Source organism: Pseudophryne corroboree, chromosome 8 (assembly GCF_028390025.1).
Source record: "Pseudophryne corroboree isolate aPseCor3 chromosome 8, aPseCor3.hap2, whole genome shotgun sequence".
Taxonomy (NCBI): Eukaryota; Metazoa; Chordata; class Amphibia; order Anura; family Myobatrachidae; genus Pseudophryne; species Pseudophryne corroboree.
Window position 1 is genome coordinate 404044035 of NC_086451.1, and position 22624 is coordinate 404066658.

General features: G+C 42.3%; 1 protein-coding gene across 2 annotated transcripts in view; it reads right to left on the bottom strand.

Annotated features, from left to right (window-relative positions):
* LOC134949316 (cytochrome P450 2B1-like) overlaps nucleotides 1–22624 on the bottom strand; it is a 46982-nt gene that overhangs the window by 2824 nt on the left and 21534 nt on the right. For both annotated transcript variants that reach the window (XM_063937811.1, XM_063937812.1), the window contains exons 5-8: nucleotides 21052–21228; nucleotides 20791–20932; nucleotides 16725–16912; nucleotides 16375–16516 (exon numbers count right to left, since the gene is read on the bottom strand). In XM_063937811.1, coding sequence (XP_063793881.1) covers nucleotides 16375–16516; nucleotides 16725–16912; nucleotides 20791–20932; nucleotides 21052–21228 — 649 coding nt within the window. The remainder of the gene's footprint in view (nucleotides 1–16374; nucleotides 16517–16724; nucleotides 16913–20790; nucleotides 20933–21051; nucleotides 21229–22624) is intronic.

Below are 22624 nucleotides of genomic sequence, written 5' to 3' on the forward strand. Positions count from 1 at the left end.
AGCCTGTGCCACCCACATACTAAAGAAAATGACCCAGCCAGGCCAGGGCAATGCACATATTCAGCTGTCTGACATTGCTTCACAGCCCTCCCAAAGTACTGCCTTCTCTCACCACACTCTCCTGGCTCCCTGTGCTTTTTACAGGTGGAAAGAAAAAGGGCAGGTACCATGGGGGCATTGTGTTTTTGGGTGTAATATGAGGGGGGTGCTGTGTGCATTGAGTGGGGTAATATGTGGGCAATGAATGCATTGGTAGTAATATGGGATGCTGTGTACAGAGGAGCAACAAGGGTGAACTGAATTAGTGGGATAATATGGGGGTGCTGTGTGTACTGGGGGCAATGTAAGGGTGCTGTGTATACTGGGGGTAATATAGAGGCTCTGTGTGTACTAGAGTAATATGGGGCACTGTGTGTACTGGTAGTAATATGGGTGTGCTGTGTGTACTAGTGGTAATATGGGAGAGCTGTTTGTATTTGAGGGTGATATGGGGGTGCTGTGTGTACTGGGGGGTAATATAGAAGTTATGTTTGTACTGGGGGTAATTTCGGGGCACTGTATTTACTGGTAGCAATATGGGTGCGCTGTGTGTACTGGGGTAATATGGGAGTGCTGTGTGTATTGGAGGATAATACAGAGGTGCTGTGTGTACTGTGGGGCAATATGGGGGTGCTGTGTGTACTGGGGGCAATATGAGGGTGCTGTGTGTACTGGGGTAATATAGATGTTATGTGAGTACTGGGGGTAATATGGGGGCACTGTGTGTACTGGTAGCAATGGGTGGTCTTCAGTTTGCTGGCTGTTGGGATCCTGACACACATTATACCGGTGCCGGAATCCCAACAGCCGGCATACCGACACCTTTTCTCCCTCTTGGGGGTCCATGACCCCCTAGAGGAAGAATAGATAGCGTGGCGCATGTAGCGCGCCACCGTGCCCGCAGCGTGGTGAGGGCAGCAAGACCACAAGGGGCTCATTTGTGCTCGCCCAGCTGTCGGTATGCCAGTGGTCGTGATTCCAGCGCCGGTATGCTGGCTGCCGGGAGCCCGGCTGCCGGCATACTCTACTACACTCGGTAGCAATATGGGTGTGCTGTGTGTAATGAGGTAATATGGGAGTGCTGTGTTTTTTGTAGGGTAATATCGGTGTGCTGTGTGTACTGGGGATAATATGTGAGTGCTGTGTTTATTGGAGAGTAATATGGGGGTGCTGTGTGTACTGGGGGGACATATGGGGGTGCTGTGTGTTCTGGGGGTAATATGGGGGCACTGTGTGTATTAGTAACAATATCGGTGTGCTGTGTGTACTGGGGGTAATATGGGAGTGCTGAGTGCATTGAAGGGTAATATGGGGGTGCTTTGTGTTCTGGGGGAATACCCTGATGGGCACTGTGTGTACTGAGGGATAGTATGATGGAGGGCACTGTGTATATAATGAAATATTATGGGGGGGTTTGTGTATACTGTTGATAATTTTGGGGGTTCTGTTTATGCTGAAGGGTATTATGGGGGGTGTTGCATAGACTGGGGGGTGCAATATAGAGGCGATGTGTGTACTGAGGGGGTTACATGGTGGGCACTGTGTGTGTACTGAGGGGTAGTAAGGTGGAAGCACTGTGTATACTGAAATGTATTATGGGACTGAGTGGTTCAGTATTATGGTGGGCACTGTGTGTAATGAGGGGTAGTATGGTGGGAGGCACTGTGTATATTGAAAGGTAATATGGGGGTGCTGTGTATACTGAGTGATACAATATTATGGTGGGCACTGTTTTTACTGTGGTTTAATATGGTGGAAGGCAATATGGGCTAGATGCATCATCGCTGGGAAAGTGATAAAATGGAGAGAGAAAAAGCACCAGCCAATCAGCCCCAAACTGCCATGTTACAGGCCCTGTTTAAAAAATGACAGAAGCTGGTTGGCTGGTAGTTTACCTAAACCTGTGGTTTCTGACACAGAGGTGGATAAAAAAGATACCTTGATAGGCTTTTCTCTCTCGTTTGGAAAGTGAGTTGGGGTACGCCTCATCGATGGATGAATATTGCCCTTGCTGTGTTAAATGTTTATAGTATTGAGAGAGACTCATTTATTATTTAAACATTACTACACATATATATATATATATATATATACCCTTTTTTTCATGTTAACACCAATCTGAGGGGAAAGAATTGCTTCAGAAAAGGGGAGATGCCCGTCCACACGGTGATTTGAAGCTCCATCATTTCTGCACACTTCAGGGACGTGTTGCTGAGTATATCTATATATACATATATTTTTTGTGTCTGTATTATAAAGCGTCTGTTATTCTGGGTCCCACACATTCGTATTCAAATTTGTGCTATCTGAACTTTTGGTGAGGTCCTGTTGTGGTGAACCGGCCTACGGGCTGCTCTTCTTTGTGCCATTTGCTAGGGATTCACAAATTTTCAGTTTTGCTTTTGTAATCCATTTCACCTGTGTGAATTCCCAGCAAAGGCAGCCTATTTTAGTTGATACAATTCCACCATGTTTTCTTGTAGAGAACAGAGGATGAAATACCTTGAAAAGGTTTTTGATCAGGGTCAGGACTCCATAGAACTAATGGATGAGGATCTAGAGAGCACCATGAGTAAATTAGAAAATATGCTTTCAAAAGAAAGCAAAATATGGTGGGAAGTGGTGACTATGGAGAAATATCTTTCCCAGGATCTAATACCCAGAGGTCTGCAGATTAATAAACAATCTACTTTTCTAACCTCAGGGGGAAATTTCAGGGAACAATGGGATGAAATTTTAAAAAATTGTTCCCTGTGCCTTATGAATTTAATTGTTCAGGAACGTAAACGAGAGTTAAAATGTCTAGATGACGAAATTCAAGTTCTTAAATCACTGATACAACCATATTCTAATTTAGACGATTATAGAGAACTAGAAGGTGATATAGAAAGTCGATTGAAAAAAGCTGAAAAATTGATCATACTGAAAAAGGTTAAAAAATACCACAGGGATAAAAACGATCTGACTAGATCAAAAAAGGAACATCAAGGTAAAAGAGAAGACCACTCCAAAGATATGGAGTCCCATAAATCCAACGTATATCCCAAAGAAAATAAGATTAGAAGGGACATTTATAATGGGAATAGAGAACAAAGAATTTTTAAACCACCTAGATCTTCTAATATACCCTCTAGAAATACAAGGTATAGAAGAAATGCCCACTCTAGAGAAAATCAGTGGAATGCACCAGACACCCCTGAATGGAGAATCCCATTTCCTAAGAGAACAAATAGAGGTGAGAGATTGTTCTCAAACAGGGAACGGGATCAATCAATTTTCATTCAAAATCGATATGCCCCACTAAGAGATGATCAACATTATGATTTTGATCGTAATGAGGATTACCAATCTCCTTTTTTAGAGAGAAACAGAAAAAGAATCCCATACGGATAAATATATCATCACGCCCTAGAGGTAAAAGGGGGGGCAAAAAAAAGAAAAACCCAACTAAAAAAGACTAGGAATAGCAAAAATAAAAGAAGACAAAGATCAAGGGGAAATAACTCTAGACCTGAGGAAATATGTCATGACAATCCACCACAGGAAAAAAATTTCAATTTAAGTAAACATATACTTTCTATGGAGGAAACCACTCTCCTTCAGAAAGGTCTTAAATATGCCCCAACAAATCATCTTAACCCCTTTGATATATATGTGGACGTGCAAAATTTTGTACGTAAGCTAACCATAAAAAAATTATTTGCAACCCAAAAAAGTTCTGAACAGGAAGAAATGGAGGTGAGGTCCCCTACCCCTTTTCGCCCTAAATCCATTTTTTGCCCCCAACATGTAAAGGGTCCATTCATTGAAATCTTCAGTTCCCTGGTTTTGGAGGATATTAATAATATCAAAATAGATAAAAGGAATGGTAACTTGACTAATAAGGAGAAAAGAGCCTTAAAAGAACTAAAAGAAAACAAGGAGCTGATAATAAAACCAGCTGATAAGGGGGGGGGGGGATAGTCTTGATGAATATTAAAGATTATGAAGCTGAAATTTTCAGGCAATTAGAAGATACAAAGACCTATAAAAAATTACGGGGAGATCCCTCCAAACAGGTACAACAGAAATTGATAAAAATGGTAGAAAAGGCTGCAACTAAAGGAACAATCACAGATAAAGAAGCAAAATTCATTATTAATAGTGATCCTGTGGTTCCTGTTATATACATTTTACCAAAAATGCATATAAATCTAGATACGCCCCCCGGAAGACCAATTATATTGGGGGTTGAGTCGATTACTGCCAATCTGTCTAATTATATAGATCACTATTTGCAGCCTTTAGTTGGATTAAATAGATCACATCTCAAGGATACTACCAGTTTTCTACAATTATTAGAGACAATAAAATGGGAGAATAACTATCTCCTGGTAACAGCCGATGTTAGTGCTCTCTATACCATTATAAACCATAAGAGGCAACCCGTGGGGCTTTGGAATCATCCTCTCTGTCAGTTAATCTTCAAAAATGTTTTGCTTGAGGGCATTGAGTTTATTCTTCTAAATAACTTCTTCCTGTTCAAGGATGAATTCTATCTACAGAAAATGGGCACCGCGATGGGCACCAGGTTCGCCCCGAGTTACGCCAACCTGTTCATGGGCGCATGGGAGGGGGATGCGATATGGGCAGGCAGGGGACTTGGGGTGAGCCTGGTGTCCTATGCGAGGTACATAGATGACATATTTTTTGTTTGGGGGGGAGACAGAGAGAGTCTCACCCAATTTTGTTCAGATCTGAATTCTAATGGTAAAAATATTGTATTAACATTTGATATCCAAGAACAAAGTATTAACTTTCTGGATGTGACGGTTTATATAGAAGATGGAAAAATATGTTCCAAAATCTATATAAAACCAACAGATTAAGGAGCCTATCTGTCAACCAATAGTTGTCATCACGACAATTGGATAAACTCTATACCTAATGGCCAGTTGAAAAGACTCAGGAGAATTTGCACAAATGATCTGGTGTTTTCTGATCAGGCACAAATGATGGGAGCCAAGTTTAAAGCATGTGGCTACAATAAACAGAAGATAGATCAAACCATCGAGGCAACCAAAACCATAGAACGTATAGAGCTTTTTGTAAAAAAAACAGCATTAAAAGAAAATAATGAATTCAGTCTGTCTTTTGTCACAAATTATACTAAGGAACATAAGGTTGTAGAAAAAATCTTTAACAAACACTGGTCTTTACTTAAGAAAGACAGTGTATTAGGACCACTGTTACCTAACAAACCTAAGATAATCTATCGGAGAGCACCAAATTTGAAATCTAAATTGGTGTCAAGTGCTTTGCCCCCAACACCTGCCATGTCTACTATTACATCTGTTGGGTTTTACCGTTGTGGATCCTGCATGGGTTGTAAAAATGTAAAAAGTTCGGGGGGTAATAAAACCGAACAGATAATTGTAAATGGATATACGATAAAAATCAAAGAATTTATCACGTGTAATATAAAAAACGTAATATATGCCCTAAGGTGCACTTGCGACAAGGTATATATTGGTAGAACTTCAAGGCCATTAAAGTTCCGAGTAAGCGAGCACCTGCGCAACATAAAAAAAGGGCTAGAAACACATGCCCTTTCGGCACATTTTAAACAGGTACACAATTGTTCTACCTCAGGGTTGGTGTCCTTCCATGGGGTGAAAGCTATTAAGGGGAGTATAAGACACAAAAACAGCTCAAAACAGTTAGCAAAGGCAGAAATGAGCTTGATCTACAATTGTAATACTTTGGCTCCAGGGGGCCTCAACAACGACTTTGAGCTTAAATGGTTCTTATGATCTCATAAACTTGTATATGTATTCGGTGAGCTTGACTGTTGTTTTTCATTCAGTTTTGTAGACCAAGACTATTTTTTTCCATCCCAAACTACTATTGGAGAAGAAAATGACCATTCAACATTGTTCTGAAAAAAAAACCATGTACATTTCTCTGTTATATGTTAAATGGTTAGGAAACTTCATGGCAACCTAACATGGCGCTCAAATATATATATATATATATATATATATATATATATATATGGGCATTTTTGTGTTGTTTTTGTGTTTAGATAGATCCATGCCTATATATGTTGTTCATTGAAATTATTGGTATTATCCAAATTTACATAATAATTCATCTATTAAACATCATATGGCGGAATTTGCCCATTTTAAAGATGGCCGTTCGAGCTTCGGTATAAACAGAAGGTAGTTAAGATCCAGTTCCTGGCCATCATTTATTTTAAAAACACAAATCTAACCATTTTGTGTGACACTGTGTTTATTTATCAGAGAGAGCGTATTAGTTCTCCTTTTTTTCCTCCAAAAGCCCGCGTTGTCATGACAACGACACGTAGGCCTCCATATGCACATCACTTCCGCCTTTAGAGACCGCGTCGTCATGACAATGACGCGTCAGGTCTCTAGGCATACGTAATTTCCGCTTCTAGAGACCGCATCGCCATGGCAACGGTGCGCGGTCTATCTTCTGCGGCCGAAATACTTAAACTTTCAAGAGTCCATGGTGTGCAGCTGATATGCTGACACCATTGGAGTATCAGCCTTTTCACCACAAGTGCCTTATTCTGGTAGTTATTTATTGTTAACAATACGGTATTAGATATTGTGCTGTGTACATGGTTGCCATGGGCATTCCTTTAATGAAAAGCCTGTAATTCATTAATTTTGATGCTATTCTTCTTTTAACAACTTTGTTAAATGTTATAAAACATGTTGACAGACTTTGTTTTGCATTTTATGTAATGGTTTATTTTGTTGTTATGATAGAATGTCACTCAATGATGATGTCATAATTAAAGAAGTTTTGATTGGTCACTCTACATATAAATTACTGGTCCCTCCACTCTCTCAGTATGTCTTGATAAAGGCCTATGACAGGCCGAAACATGTTGACCAGCTGAGAGTGTGGACCTTCTACTATACCACCTAGGTACGAATTGTTATTGCTTTTAACAAACTTTTTTTGCTTTTTATATATGTCCTGGACTATATTTCTTTGTATGTTTTGGATGCATAAGCCACGCTGCTATAACATCTAATGGACTTTGCATACGTTTTTATTGCTTTCATTGTGCCCACCCCTTTTGTACGGGGCGTTTTTTAATAAAATATAAACTTCTTCATGTGGACATATCGTGATTCATATTCTTTTTGATGTCCCCTTTGGAATTTTTCACACATGAGGAAAATCAGTGCTAATTACTAATACGTTTGACCATCGAAAGAAACCCAGATGTGTTTGAATACAATCTTTATTGCCATGAGTAGGGTACGCCTTACATTCAACTTACAGAGCATGAAAGATACCTTTATGTGCTTCAACTACCCCCTTTCTGTGGGAGTGAGGTACGCTTACTTCCCTGGCAAAGAGGGTTCATCACCTAAACCTGTGGTTTCTGACACAGAGGTGGATAAAAAAGATACCTTGATAGACTTTTCTCTCTCGTTTGAAAAGTGAGTTGGGGTACGCCTCATCGATGGATGAATATTGCCCTTGCTGTGTTAAATGTTTATAGTATTGAGAGAGACTCATTTATTATTTAAACATTACTACACATATATATATATATATATACCCTTTTTTCCATGTTAACACCAATCTGAGGGGAAAGAATTGCTTCAGAAAAGGGGAGACGCCCGTCCACACGGTGATTTGAAGCTCCATCATTTCTGCACACTTCAGGGACGTGTTGCTGAGTATATCTATATATACATATATTTTTTTGTGTCTGTATTATAAAGCGCCTGTTATTCTGGGTCCCACACATTCGTATTCAAATTTGTGCTATCTGAACTTTTGGTGAGGTTCTATTGTGGTGAACCGGCCTACGGGCTGCTCTTCTTTGCGCCATTTGCTAGGGATTCACAAATTTTCAGTTTTGGCTGGTAGTTTATGACTTTCCATTTTATCACTCTCCAAGTGATGATGCATCTAGCCCTTTACATATTGAAATGTATCATGGTGAGTGCTGTGTATACTAAGTGATATTATGGGGGATGTTGTATAGGGAGGCACTGGGCCTGAAGCGTGGAGAGCACAGTACCGGCTGATGTACAACTCCGGAGAGATTGGTATAGTTATGTGGGTGCAAGGTGTGCTTTGTGGCCCCTCTGCACCAAATATACTGTAGATTCACTAATGCATTGTGTCCCGTTTCCAGAAACCATTGCATTAAAAGTGCAAGAAAAGTTCTATTTATCATCTAAATAAAATGCATTTGATTTATATTGTTTATATATAATGTTATTTAATTGTTTTCCTGTTGCACATGTCCGTGAATAACATGAATGCAACCATAATTGTACATATTGCATGTCACATTGGAGAACTGAATTGCTACCACCCATTGCTCCAATCCTCAAACATGGTACCCTATTAAGATTTGAGAATTATTACCACTAATACTAATAAAACCGAACACACCCAAACTTGGGGATCTGAGTAAGACTGATTCCTGGCTTGGATCACTTTTGGGGATCCGAGTAAACCAAGACCCGAGTCAGGTCTTCCTTTGAATTCAGTACTTAAATTTAAAAACTGTATCTTGGGTTTTGGATTGCATGTAAGTTCCTCACTTTTGATTTCAGGTGTCATTTCACTCAAGAGAGTGTGTGATGAGATGAACAAAATCAACTGGAAATGACTGAGAATTAATATTATTGATGTTACATGAGTTTAGCAGGATACAGTCAGGATCCCGGCATTTGGGATTTCGTCAGTTGGGTTAGGGTTAGGCTATGGAGGTAGGGGAGGTTAGGGTTAGGCTGCAAGGAGGGAGGGAGGGTTAGGCACCACTGGGGAGGGTTAGGGTTAGGCTGCGTGGGAGGGGGGGGGGGAGACTAGGGTCAGGCTGCGGGAAAGGAGGGTTATGGAGGTTAGGGATTAAGAGTGGCATACTTACCTAGTAGGTGTCGGGATCCTAAGTGTCAGGAAGCCGCTGTCGGTATTCTGATTGCCGGCATTCGAAGCACTGGGATACGGATACCATCCCAATTTTAGCTGTTTCTATTGATTTTTTTATGATTTTTTTTTATTATAAAGAAACTCAGAAAACCCAAGACACTTGAGGGTGGTTTTGCAAAATCAAAACCAAAACATGATGATTATTTAGACCAAAAAACAATACCAGAACACAGTGTGTTGCAATAAATTTACTGATTTATTGCAACATACTCATATTTATTAGAGATGAGCGGGTTCGGTTTCTCTGAAACCGAACCCGCACGAACTTCATGTTTTTTTCACGGGTCCGAGCAGACTCGGATCCTCCCGCCTTGCTCGGTTAACCCGAGCGCGCCCGAACGTCATCATGACGCTGTCGGATTCTCGCGAGACTCGGATTCTATATAAGGAGCCGCGCGTCGCCGCCATTTTCACACGTGCATTGAGATTGATAGGGAGAGGACGTGGCTGGCGTCCTCTCCATTAGAAATTAGATTAGAAGAGAGAGAGAGATTGTGCAGAGTCAGACAGAGTTTACCACAGTGACCAGTGCAGTTGTTGTTAGTTAACTTTTATTTATTTTAATATATATCCGTTCTCTGCTATATCCGTTCTCTGCCTGAAAAAAAACGATACACAGCAGCAGCCAGTCACACAGTGTGACTCAGTCTGTGTGCACTCAGCTCAGCCCAGTGTGCTGCACATCAATGTATAAAAGGCAAAGCTTATAATAATTGTGGGGGAGACTGGGGAGCACTGCAGGTTGTTATAGCAGGAGCCCCCAGGAGTACATAATATTATATTAATTTAAAATTAAACAGTGCACACTTTTGCTGCAGGAGTGCCACTGCCAGTGTGACTAGTGGTGACCAGTGCCTGACCACCAGTATAGTAGTATATTCATTGTTGTATGTATTGTATACTATCTCTTTATCAACCAGTCTATATTAGCAGCAGACACAGTACAGTGCGGTAGTTCACGGCTGTGGCTACCTCTGTGTCGGCAGTCGGAACTCGGCAGGCAGTCCGTCCATCCATAATTGTATTACAATATATACCACCTAACCGTGGTATTTTTTTTTCTTTCTTTATACCGTCATAGTGTCATACTAATTGTTACGAGTATACTACTATCTCTTTATCAACCAGTGTACAGTGCGGTAGTTCACGGCTGTGGCTACCTCTGTGTCGGCAGTCGGCAGGCAGTCCGTCCATCCATAATTGTATTATTATTATAATATATACCACCTAACCATGGTTTTTTTTCCATTCTTTATACCGTCGTCATAGTGTCATACTAGTTGTTACGAGTATACTACTATCTCTTTATCAACCAGTGTACAGTGCGGTAGTTCACGGCTGTGGCTACCTCTGTGTCGGCAGTCGGCAGGCAGTCCGTCCATCCATAATTGTATTATTATTATAATATATACCACCTAACCGTGGTTTTTTTTCCATTCTTTATACCGTCGTCATAGTGTCATACTAGTTGTTACGAGTATACTACTATCTCTTTATCAACCAGTGTACAGTGCGGTAGTTCACGGCTGTGGCTACCTCTGTGTCGGCAGTCGGCAGGCAGTCCGTCCATCCATAATTGTATTATTATTATAATATATACCACCTAACCGTGGTTTTTTTTCCATTCTTTATACCGTCGTCATAGTGTCATACTAGTTGTTACGAGTATACTACTATCTCTTTATCAACCAGTGTACAGTGCGGTAGTTCACGGCTGTGGCTACCTCTGTGTCGGCAGTCGGCAGGCAGTCCGTCCATCCATAATTGTATTATTATTATAATATATACCACCTAACCGTGGTTTTTTTTCCATTCTTTATACCGTCGTCATAGTGTCATACTAGTTGTTACGAGTATACTACTATCTCTTTATCAACCAGTGTACAGTGCGGTAGTTCACGGCTGTGGCTACCTCTGTGTCGGCAGTCGGCAGGCAGTCCGTCCATCCATAATTGTATTATTATTATAATATATACCACCTAACCGTGGTTTTTTTTCCATTCTTTATACCGTCGTCATAGTGTCATACTAGTTGTTACGAGTATACTACTATCTCTTTATCAACCAGTGTACAGTGCGGTAGTTCACGGCTGTGGCTACCTCTGTGTCGGCAGTCGGCAGGCAGTCCGTCCATCCATAATTGTATTATTATTATAATATATACCACCTAACCGTGGTTTTTTTTTTCATTCTTTATACCGTCGTCATAGTGTCATACTAGTTGTTACGAGTATACTACTATCTCTTTATCAACCAGTGTACAGTGCGGTAGTTCACGGCTGTGGCTACCTCTGTGTCGGCAGTCGGCAGGCAGTCCGTCCATCCATAATTGTATTATTATTATAATATATACCACCTAACCGTGGTTTTTTTTCCATTCTTTATACCGTCGTCATAGTGTCATACTAGTTGTTACGAGTATACTACTATCTCTTTATCAACCAGTGTACAGTGCGGTAGTTCACGGCTGTGGCTACCTCTGTGTCGGCAGTCGGCAGGCAGTCCGTCCATCCATAATTGTATTATTATTATAATATATACCACCTAACCGTGGTTTTTTTTCCATTCTTTATACCGTCGTCATAGTGTCATACTAGTTGTTACGAGTATACTACTATCTCTTTATCAACCAGTGTACAGTGCGGTAGTTCACGGCTGTGGCTACCTCTGTGTCGGCAGTCGGCAGGCAGTCCGTCCATCCATAATTGTATTATTATTATAATATATACCACCTAACCGTGGTTTTTTTATACCACCTAACCGTGGCAGTCCGTCCATAATTGTATACTAGTAAACTATCCAATCCATCCATCTCCATTGTTTACCTGAGGTGCCTTTTAGTTCTGCCTATAAAATATGGAGAACAAAAAAGTTGAGGTTCCAAAATTAGGGAAAGATCAAGATCCACTTCCACCTCGTGCTGAAGCTGCTGCCACTAGTCATGGCCGAGACGATGAAATGCCAGCAACGTCGTCTGCCAAGGCCGATGCCCAATGTCATAGTACAGAGCATGTCAAATCCAAAACACCAAATATCAGAAAAAAAAGGACTCCAAAACCTAAAATAAAATTGTCGGAGGAGAAGCGTAAACTTGCCAATATGCCATTTACCACACGGAGTGGCAAGGAACGGCTGAGGCCCTGGCCTATGTTCATGGCTAGTGGTTCAGCTTCACATGAGGATGGAAGCACTCAGCCTCTCGCTAGAAAACTGAAAAGACTCAAGCTGGCAAAAGCACCGCAAAGAACTGTGCGTTCTTTGAAATCCCAAATCCACAAGGAGAGTCCAATTGTGTCGTTTGCGATGCCTGACCTTCCCAACACTGGACGTGAAGAGCATGCGCCTTCCACTATTTGCATGCCCCCTGCAAGTGCTGGAAGGAGCACCCGCAGTCCAGTTCCTGATAGTCAGATTGAAGATGTCAGTGTTGAAGTACACCAGGATGAGGAGGATATGGGTGTTGCTGGCGCTGGGGAGGAAATTGACCAGGAGGATTCTGATGGTGAGGTGGTTTGTTTAAGTCAGGCACCCGGGGAGACACCTGTTGTCCGTGGGAGGAATATGGCCGTTGACATGCCAGGTGAAAATACCAAAAAAATCAGCTCTTCGGTGTGGAGGTATTTCACCAGAAATGCGGACAACAGGTGTCAAGCCGTGTGTTCCCTTTGTCAAGCTGTAATAAGTAGGGGTAAGGACGTTAACCACCTCGGAACATCCTCCCTTATACGTCACCTGCAGCGCATTCATAATAAGTCAGTGACAAGTTCAAAAACTTTGGGTGACAGCGGAAGCAGTCCACTGACCAGTAAATCCCTTCCTCTTGTAGCCAAGCTCACGCAAACCACCCCACCAACTCCCTCAGTGTCAATTTCCTCCTTCCCCAGGAATGCCAATAGTCCTGCAGGCCATGTCACTGGCAAGTCTGACGAGTCCTTTCCTGCCTGGGATTCCTCCGATGCATCCTTGCGTGTAACGCCTACTGCTGCTGGCGCTGCTGTTGTTGCCGCTGGGAGTCGATGGTCATCCCAGAGGGGAAGTCGTAAGCCCACTTGTACTACTTCCAGTAAGCAATTGACTGTTCAACAGTCCTTTGCGAGGAAGATGAAATATCACAGCAGTCATCCTACTGCAAAGCGGATAACTGAGTCCTTGACAACTATGTTGGTGTTAGACGTGCGTCCGGTATCAGCCGTTAGTTCACAGGGAACTAGACAATTTATTGAGGCAGTGTGCCCCCGTTACCAAATACCATCTAGGTTCCACTTCTCTAGGCAGGCGATACCGAGAATGTACACGGACGTCAGAAAAAGACTCACCAGTGTCCTAAAAAATGCAGTTGTACCCAATGTCCACTTAACCACGGACATGTGGACAAGTGGAGCAGGGCAGGGTCAGGACTATATGACTGTGACAGCCCACTGGGTAGATGTATGGACTCCCGCCGCAAGAACAGCAGCGGCGGCACCAGTAGCAGCATCTCGCAAACGCCAACTCTTTCCTAGGCAGGCTACGCTTTGTATCACCGCTTTCCAGAATACGCACACAGCTGAAAACCTCTTACGGCAACTGAGGAAGATCATCGCGGAATGGCTTACCCCAATTGGACTCTCCTGTGGATTTGTGGCATCGGACAACGCCAGCAATATTGTGTGTGCATTAAATATGGGCAAATTCCAGCACGTCCCATGTTTTGCACATACCTTGAATTTGGTGGTGCAGAATTTTTTAAAAAACGACAGGGGCGTGCAAGAGATGCTGTCGGTGGCCAGAAAAATTGCGGGACACTTTCGGCGTACAGGCACCACGTACAGAAGACTGGAGCACCACCAAAAACTACTGAACCTGCCCTGCCATCATCTGAAGCAAGAAGTGGTAACGAGGTGGAATTCAACCCTCTATATGCTTCAGAGGTTGGAGGAGCAGCAAAAGGCCATTCAAGCCTATACAATTGAGCACGATATAGGAGATGGAATGCACCTGTCTCAAGTGCAGTGGAGAATGATTTCAACGTTGTGCAAGGTTCTGATGCCCTTTGAACTTGCCACACGTGAAGTCAGTTCAGACACTGCCAGCCTGAGTCAGGTCATTCCCCTCATCAGGCTTTTGCAGAAGAAGCTGGAGGCATTGAAGAAGGAGCTAACACGGAGCGATTCCGCTAGGCATGTGGGACTTGTGGATGCAGCCCTTAATTCGCTTAACAAGGATTCACGGGTGGTCAATCTGTTGAAATCAGAGCACTACATTTTGGCCACCGTGCTCGATCCTAGATTTAAAGCCTACCTTGGATCTCTCTTTCCGGCAGACACAGGTCTGCTGGGGTTGAAAGACCTGCTGGTGACAAAATTGTCAAGTCAAGCGGAACGCGACCTGTCAACATCTCCTCCTTCACATTCTCCCGCAACTGGGGGTGCGAGGAAAAGGCTCAGAATTCCGAGCCCACCCGCTGGCGGTGATGCAGGGCAGTCTGGAGCGACTGCTGATGCTGACATCTGGTCCGGACTGAAGGACCTGACAACGATTACGGACATGTCGTCTACTGTCACTGCATATGATTCTCTCAACATTGATAGAATGGTGGAGGATTATATGAGTGACCGCATCCAAGTAGGCACGTCACACAGTCCGTACTTATACTGGCAGGAAAAAGAGGCAATTTGGAGGCCCTTGCACAAACTGGCTTTATTCTACCTAAGTTGCCCTCCCACAAGTGTGTACTCCGAAAGAGTGTTTAGTGCCGCCGCTCACCTTGTCAGCAATCGGCGTACGAGGTTACATCCAGAAAATGTGGAGAAGATGATGTTCATTAAAATGAATTATAATCAATTCCTCCGCGGAGACATTGACCAGCAGCAATTGCCTCCACAAAGTACACAGGGAGCTGAGATGGTGGATTCCAGTGGGGACGAATTGATAATCTGTGAGGAGGGGGATGTACACGGTGATATATCGGAGGGTGAAGATGAGGTGGACATCTTGCCTCTGTAGAGCCAGTTTGTGCAAGGAGAGATTAATTGCTTCTTTTTTGGGGGGGGTCCAAACCAACCCGTCATATCAGTCACAGTCGTGTGGCAGACCCTGTCACTGAAATGATGGGTTGGTTAAAGTGTGCATGTCCTGTTTTGTTTATACAACATAAGGGTGGGTGGGAGGGCCCAAGGATAATTCCATCTTGCACCTCTTTTTTCTTTTCTTTTTCTTTGCATCATGTGCTGATTGGGGAGGGTTTTTTGGAAGGGACATCCTGCGTGACACTGCAGTGCCACTCCTAGATGGGCCCGGTGTTTGTGTCGGCCACTAGGGTCGCTAATCTTACTCACACAGCTACCTCATTGCGCCTCTTTTTTTCTTTGCGTCATGTGCTGTTTGGGGAGGGTTTTTTGGAAGGGACATCCTGCGTGACACTGCAGTGCCACTCCTAGATGTGCCCGGTGTTTGTGTCGGCCACTAGGGTCGCTAATCTTACTCACACAGTCAGCTACCTCATTGCGCCTCTTTTTTTCTTTGCGTCATGTGCTGTTTGGGGAGGGTTTTTTGGAAGGGCCATCCTGCGTGACACTGCAGTGCCACTCCTAGATGGGCCCGGTGTTTGTGTCGGCCACTAGGGTCGCTAATCTTACTCACACAGCTACCTCATTGCGCCTCTTTTTTTCTTTGCGTCATGTGCTGTTTGGGGAGGGTTTTTTGGAAGGGCCATCCTGCGTGACACTGCAGTGCCACTCCTAGATGGGCCCGGTGTTTGTGTCGGCCACTAGGGTCGCTAATCTTACTCACACAGCTACCTCATTGCGCCTCTTTTTTTCTTTGCGTCATGTGCTGTTTGGGGAGGGTTTTTTGGAAGGGACATCCTGCGTGACACTGCAGTGCCACTCCTAGATGGGCCCGGTGTTTGTGTCGGCCACTAGGGTCGCTTATCTTACTCACACAGCGACCTCGGTGCAAATTTTAGGACTAAAAATAATATTGTGAGGTGTGATGTGTTCAGAATAGGCTGAAAATGAGTGTAAATTATGTTTTTTGAGGTTAATAATACTTTGGGATCAAAATTACCCCCAAATTCTATGATTTAAGCTGTTTTTTAGGGTTTTTTGAAAAAAACACCCGAATCCAAAACACACCCGAATCCGACAAAAATAATTCGGTGAGGTTTTGCCAAAACGCGTTCGAACCCAAAACACGGCCGCGGAACCGAACCCAAAACCAAAACACAAAACCCGAAAAATTTCAGGCGCTCATCTCTAATATTTATAACCATTAAACTGTCACAGGACTTCAAAACCAGTAAAGTCATAATAAACACAGTTTTCACTTGAAAGCTATAATTCTAAATACATATTACTAACTATAACATGTCTGTACCTGTGGAAAATGGCATAAATGCATCATTCTTCTTCAAGCCACCATTCTCATCAAGAAAGTGTCCAGGATCAAACTTATCTGGGTTCTTGAACTGTTTGGGATCTTTCAGGACAGAGGTCAGGACTGGAAACACCAAGGTTCCCTGAAATTATATAAAGGGTTGGTTTTTTTTACCTAAATCATGGAAAGGAAAATGTAGGCATGGCATGGGTTAGAAGGTGTGAGGGATTGGCATGAGGAAGCATGTGAAGAGGTCAGGCTCAGGAAAATAAGAACAATTTAAAATAATAGATAATTAATTTATTTCTAATTTTTCAACAATTCCTTATTGCCATCTCTGACAAGAATACCTTTGGAATATGATGTCCCCTGAAGGTTGCATCCTTGCTGGCTGCATGCATCTCTCCTGCAGGAATAATATCAGCAAATCTCTGGATCTCATGTATGACAGCATCTGTGTACGGCATCTTACTCCTGTCCTCCACTGATGGACAGCGATCGCTGCCTACGACATTGTCTATTTCCTCATGGATCTTCTCTGAAATGACATAACAATTATATTCACAGTAAGAACTAAGACTTACTTTGCTCCTAGAACACATCTGGGATACAGGTCAACGTGCAATCAATGGTGTGGTTCCACCACCGGCAAAAATTAGGGAATTGTGGACCACTATTCGCCAGGCATAGTGCACAATATCTACACAGTACAGAGTACTTGTGGAGTCCATGCCTCATCGTGTACCTACTGTATGCATTACTGGACAGGCTTCTCGGTTTTTCTGGAACATAAGTATATATTGTCAGGGTTCCCCTTTTAGTGAATATTCCAATCTGCACTGATATTGTAATTGTGAAAGGAATACACAGTAACTTTATGTGGATCATTCTTTGATCAGGTGATCCATTTGGTGTAATGCTGCTTATTTGTATAAATTGCATTTTCATATGTGTTATGCCTATGATATTTAGATGTGTAGGGTTATTATCATCATGTATTGTGAGTGATGGGTTTGGGTTTGATATGAGGATTGTATAAGAGTGTTGTGCATTGCGTGAAGTTATGTTCTCAGGTTTGTTTCTGAAATGTTGCGAAGTGAATTAGCACAGTACGGGTATGGGTCATTAGGTCGACCACACTTAGGTCGCCAATCATTTGGTTGACCACAATTGGTCGACATGCATTGGGTCGACATAATCACTAGGTCGACATGAACAAGGTCAACATGGGGAAAAGTTGACATGAGGTTTTTTTAAAAACTTTTTTGGTGTTGTTTTCTTCGTAAAGTGACGGGGAAGCCCAATTAGTGCACCGTGTCCCCTCACATGGCTCGCACTTCGGGCAAGGTTACTATTCCCAATTGTAGTCCACGTAGATCGTAAAGTATCAAAAAGTAAAAAAATAAAAATAAAATTAGAAAAACGCATGTTGACCTTTTTCCACATTGACCTAATGACCATGTCAACCTAATGCATGTCGACCAACAGTGGTCAACCTAATGACTGTCGACCTAAGTGTGGTCGACCTAATGACCGTATCCCCACGGGACTTTATAGGAAGCCCATATATGACAAAAAGTTAAAGGACACCTGGGGGTATATTTAATTGATGTTGAAAGCTGCGTCTGTCGAAAAGACGGCAGTTTTCGACATTTTAAGGCCGAATCGTGATTCGACCTATTCAGTCCCAGCAGTTTTTATTCGACAAGTCGTGGAATTCGACTTGTCGAATAGTACGTGAATTGGCGGTATAGCTGCCAATTCATATACTTTTGAGGGAAACGGGGCCAAATTCAACAGGATTTGGCCCCGTTTCCGAACATCTCAGTCCTACATAAAAAAATGTCGGACTGAGATGTGCGACCCAGAGGTGGAGAGGGGTGGGGGAGCCGCAGGAAGATGGGGGACAGCCGCGGGCATATACGGGAGATCAGCGCTACAGCACTGCGCTGCAGCAGGATGTCTCACAGCCGCACTGCTCACGGCAGCGTCCACCCAGCTCCAGCAAGTGAGGTCACGCTTGCTGGAGCCGGGTGGACACTGCCGCGAGGTCGGGCAGCTGTGTGACATCCTCTTTCAGCGCTACTGTAGCACTGATCTCCTCCGTCTGCCGGCGGCTGTCCCCGCTGGTCTCCCCGCGGCTCCCCCCCCCCCCCCTCTCCTCCTCTGGGACCCTCATCTCAATTCAACTTTTTAAAAGTCGAATTGAGATGAGATTTTAATAGGGGTTGTCGGATCCACAAATGCATGTTGGAATGGATCCGTCCCTAATTGAATATACCCACTAGAGTGTGAGTAGCTGTTTACCACAATTTGGATTTCACCTTTTAAAGACTTTTATTTGTTGTTCCTTGGATATTGTCTGCTGTAGACAAAGGATCTTGTTTGTGATCCTATAAATTTGTTATCTTTTTAATGATCCGTGGATTGAAGTGTTTACTGAATATCCACATCGCACTGTGACAAAGATACCTTGATAGGAGCAGCACTGCATTTCTTATACCCCTTTTGCATCTGTAGCATGGGTCGCAGCCGGGAGCATGACACGGCTGCGACCCGTGCTACAGCTCCCTTTCCCACAGCGCTCACCAACCAGGCATATTGCCGGGTTGGTGACCCAGCTGCTGACGCACAGGGGCGGCACTTGGAGATCACAGGATCTCCCAGCGCCACCCTTCCATACAGTGTGAACGGGAGCCGTGTTGCCTCGACACGGCTTCCGTTCACACTACACAGCTTACCGGGTTGAACACGTGTTCAACCCGGCAAGCTACCAGGGTAGGATTCCCTGATCACTTGATCCTGGAATTTGCAGGTGGGCCATTTCCACTACGAAAAAACACGGGTGAATGCACGCCCCTGCACATTTACCTATGTATTTTAAAGCTAGTGGAAAAGGGGTATTACTGTGAGTCAGGGTATACGCTGTATATATCACTCATTTACACTATAAAGATACCTTGATGTGTTTGCCATCAACCTGTCTCCTGTGAGTGTTGGGGTACGCCTCCTTTACCCAGTATACCATTTGTCCTTTTCTATCACACTGGGTGGAATGAAAGATATGAGACTAGACTTCTAAAACTGTTATAAAGATAACTTGATGTGTATAGAATCCACCTATATTTGTGTGAGTGGGGTACGCTGCAGTATTAACCTTTGTGCCACCATTTTCAACACTGATCTCTGCATTAAAAAACCTACTACACATTGGTTGTCCCTTTCTGTCTTTTTGTCTTTATTTTTATATCGAGACTGGTGTATCAGGCATTCATCATGAGAGAAGATTCTTAAAGAACGTCTGTGTTGAGACATAAAGGGACGTAACTCCATTTTTTCATATTTTAGCGCTTAGTGTGTATTGTAAGCTTTAATCTACTTGTATTTTATCGGCTTTATAAATGTGGTGACGTTTATACTCTAGCTTTATATACCAGAGCTGCTTTTGTACCATCTAGGGAACCCTCCAAAACACTCTTTTTCTAGTGTACAGAATGCTTTCTACTTTCTCCTTCTTTTCTTTGAGATAAAAGCATAGAAGGGGTTAATGTGAGGAAGAGCTCTTCATTAACACAAACACTCCCTTTCATTAACTTTGGTAAATTCCTATTGTTCCATCAAGAGAGATAGGAGGTACAGAGGTGACTAGCCATAAGGGGGTTGAGAGAAAAACAAGTTTTATGTATCCTAAACCAACATCTTTGCTCACTTGAGATAATCCCAGGGATCATTTTATTATGGTATCAGGGAGGAACAGAGTAGCATGAGATTTTGAGTGTAAATATAGAGTTCTTTGGAAGTGGTTAAACCAGAGGTTCCCAAACTGTGTGCCGTGGCTCCCTGGGGTGCCTCGGGACACTTGCAGGGGTGCCCTGGGTTGGTGGTCCAGGGCCAATTCAAATTATTCATGGTCAATATAATAGGCAAAACCAGTATTGGTGGCTGCCAGTCATAAAATATGTGGCCAAACAGAAGCAAATCTTGTCCCTCACTACACAACTGACCCTAAGGATGACATATAAACGTGATCTACTTAATGTAATATTTCTTTCTAAATTTATCAAGAAGAAATTTTTGGCCAAGGGGTGCCGTGAAAAAAATTCTGATATTCTAGGGCGCCGTGATTCAAAATAGTTTGGAAACCACTGGGTTAAACAGTCCTGGCAGTGTGGGAGTGACACTCTTTACAAATTGGAATATGTTACAGATTCTTCAGTGGGAAGTACAGTACTTAATATATGTTCAATGTACTCTTATTTTTACTTTTCTTATACTGGAACAAGCAGCAATGTTACCTTTTTTATCTCTGGGTACTTCTGCAGAATCAGGAAGCCATATCTCAATGCTAATGTTGAAGTGCTTATGTTAGGCTAATTGTTTCTTGATTTTTTTAGGAACAAGAAGCACAGTAGTTACCTTGTATCTCAGGGTATTTGAGCAGAATCAGGAAGCCATATCTCAATGTCAAACTTGCAGTCTCTGTCCCAGCAAAGAACAGGTCGATTACTGTCCCTTGTAGGTTCTCCTCATGAAATTCAGTGTTTGGGTTCTTTTTTTCCTGAAAGAAATTTTAATGATTTTGTCAGTAGTACAATATATAAAGCATGTCCACTCCTTTTTAGTGGTGTGTTATTGTACTTGTTCCAATTTTTGCCCCAAGATTTTCCACAAACTTACCTCTTCCATCTTTATGAGGAAACAGTCTATGAGATCTCGTGGGCAGTTCTCATCCAGTGTGTCTCGATGAGACCTCACCATGTCCATCACAAAGTCTTTTATTTTTTGAAAACATGATAACATTTTTTGATGAGGGCCAGGGACATAGGTCAGCAAGGTTGGAAATAAACCGAGAACCTGAAATAAAACATAAAACAGTATAATACATTGTATATTAGAGTATAACTCATTCATAAATTAGATCCATTTTTACAAAACAGGTGCATTTATTAAACTCTTGAAATAATTGTCCACCCAGACATATGGGTCTTGCAATAAAAAACCTAGGATGGCAAAGATAGCTAGTTTACTCCCTTAGTCTACCTTTGTCTTTCATACCATGGGGTACATTTACTAAGGTGGGAGGTTTTTTTAGAACTGGTGATGTTGCTCATAGCAACCAATCAGATTCTACTTAACATGTATTTAGCTGCTTCTAGATGATAATAGATAGAATCTGATTAGTTGCTATGGGCAACATCACCACTTCTAAAAAAATTCCCACCTTAGTAAATTTACCCCATTGTATGAAAGACTTAAAGCATTCATACACGTTTTATTAGACTGCAAACCTATCTCAGCACTTACATTTTTTTTCTCTTATTACATTTCTTAAATCAACTTTGGTGACAAATCAAAACAGTTTTGATCAAAACGGAAATGGCATCATGCATTTTTTATAATTTCCCATTCTCTCTTGACTAGCATAATGATGACGTTACATTTGTTTAAGTTTCCATCACTATATCAGTGTAGAAGGCTTAGTGAAACATTATGAAACTGTACATAGCAGGTGTAGTTAGATCTCTATAGTCTTAAGTTACACTATACTGTAGTTCATTTTTTTATCCAGAGAAATAGTAATATATACGAGTTAGTACTGTAGGTGAACTAAAAATGACCACGATCAGAGCAGATAAACTAACCATTGAAGTTGATGTTGGATATGAACATAGCAGTGCATAAAGAAAACTTGTTTTAAATCTTTATTTCACCTTAACAGTTCAAGACAATATTTGCAGAGAAAATGATTTACATGTAGAATTTTAAAACATCGATCAATAACAGTTACCAGTGGTTACCCAACTGTATTAAAAGATAAATGACAATTATTTATTTATTACCAGTTATTTATATAGCGCACACATATTCCGTAGCGCTTTACAGAGAATATTTGCCCATTCACCACAGTCCCTGCCCCAGTGGAGTTTACAATCTATATTCCCTACAACATGTACACACAGACACATTCACGCTAGTGTTAATTTTTTTGGGGATCCAATTAACCTACCAGTATATTTTTGGACTGTGGGAGGAAACCGGAGTACCCAGAGGAAACCCACGCAAGTATGGGGAGAATATACGAACTCCACACAGTTAGGGCCATGGTGGGAATCGAACCCATGACCTCAGTGCTGTGAGGCAGTAATGCTAACCATTATACCAGCCTACTGCCCATGATTGAACTCATAAAAAATACTATTACAGGGTTATTTTTATTTACTTAATAACATTGATATAACTAGTCATTATT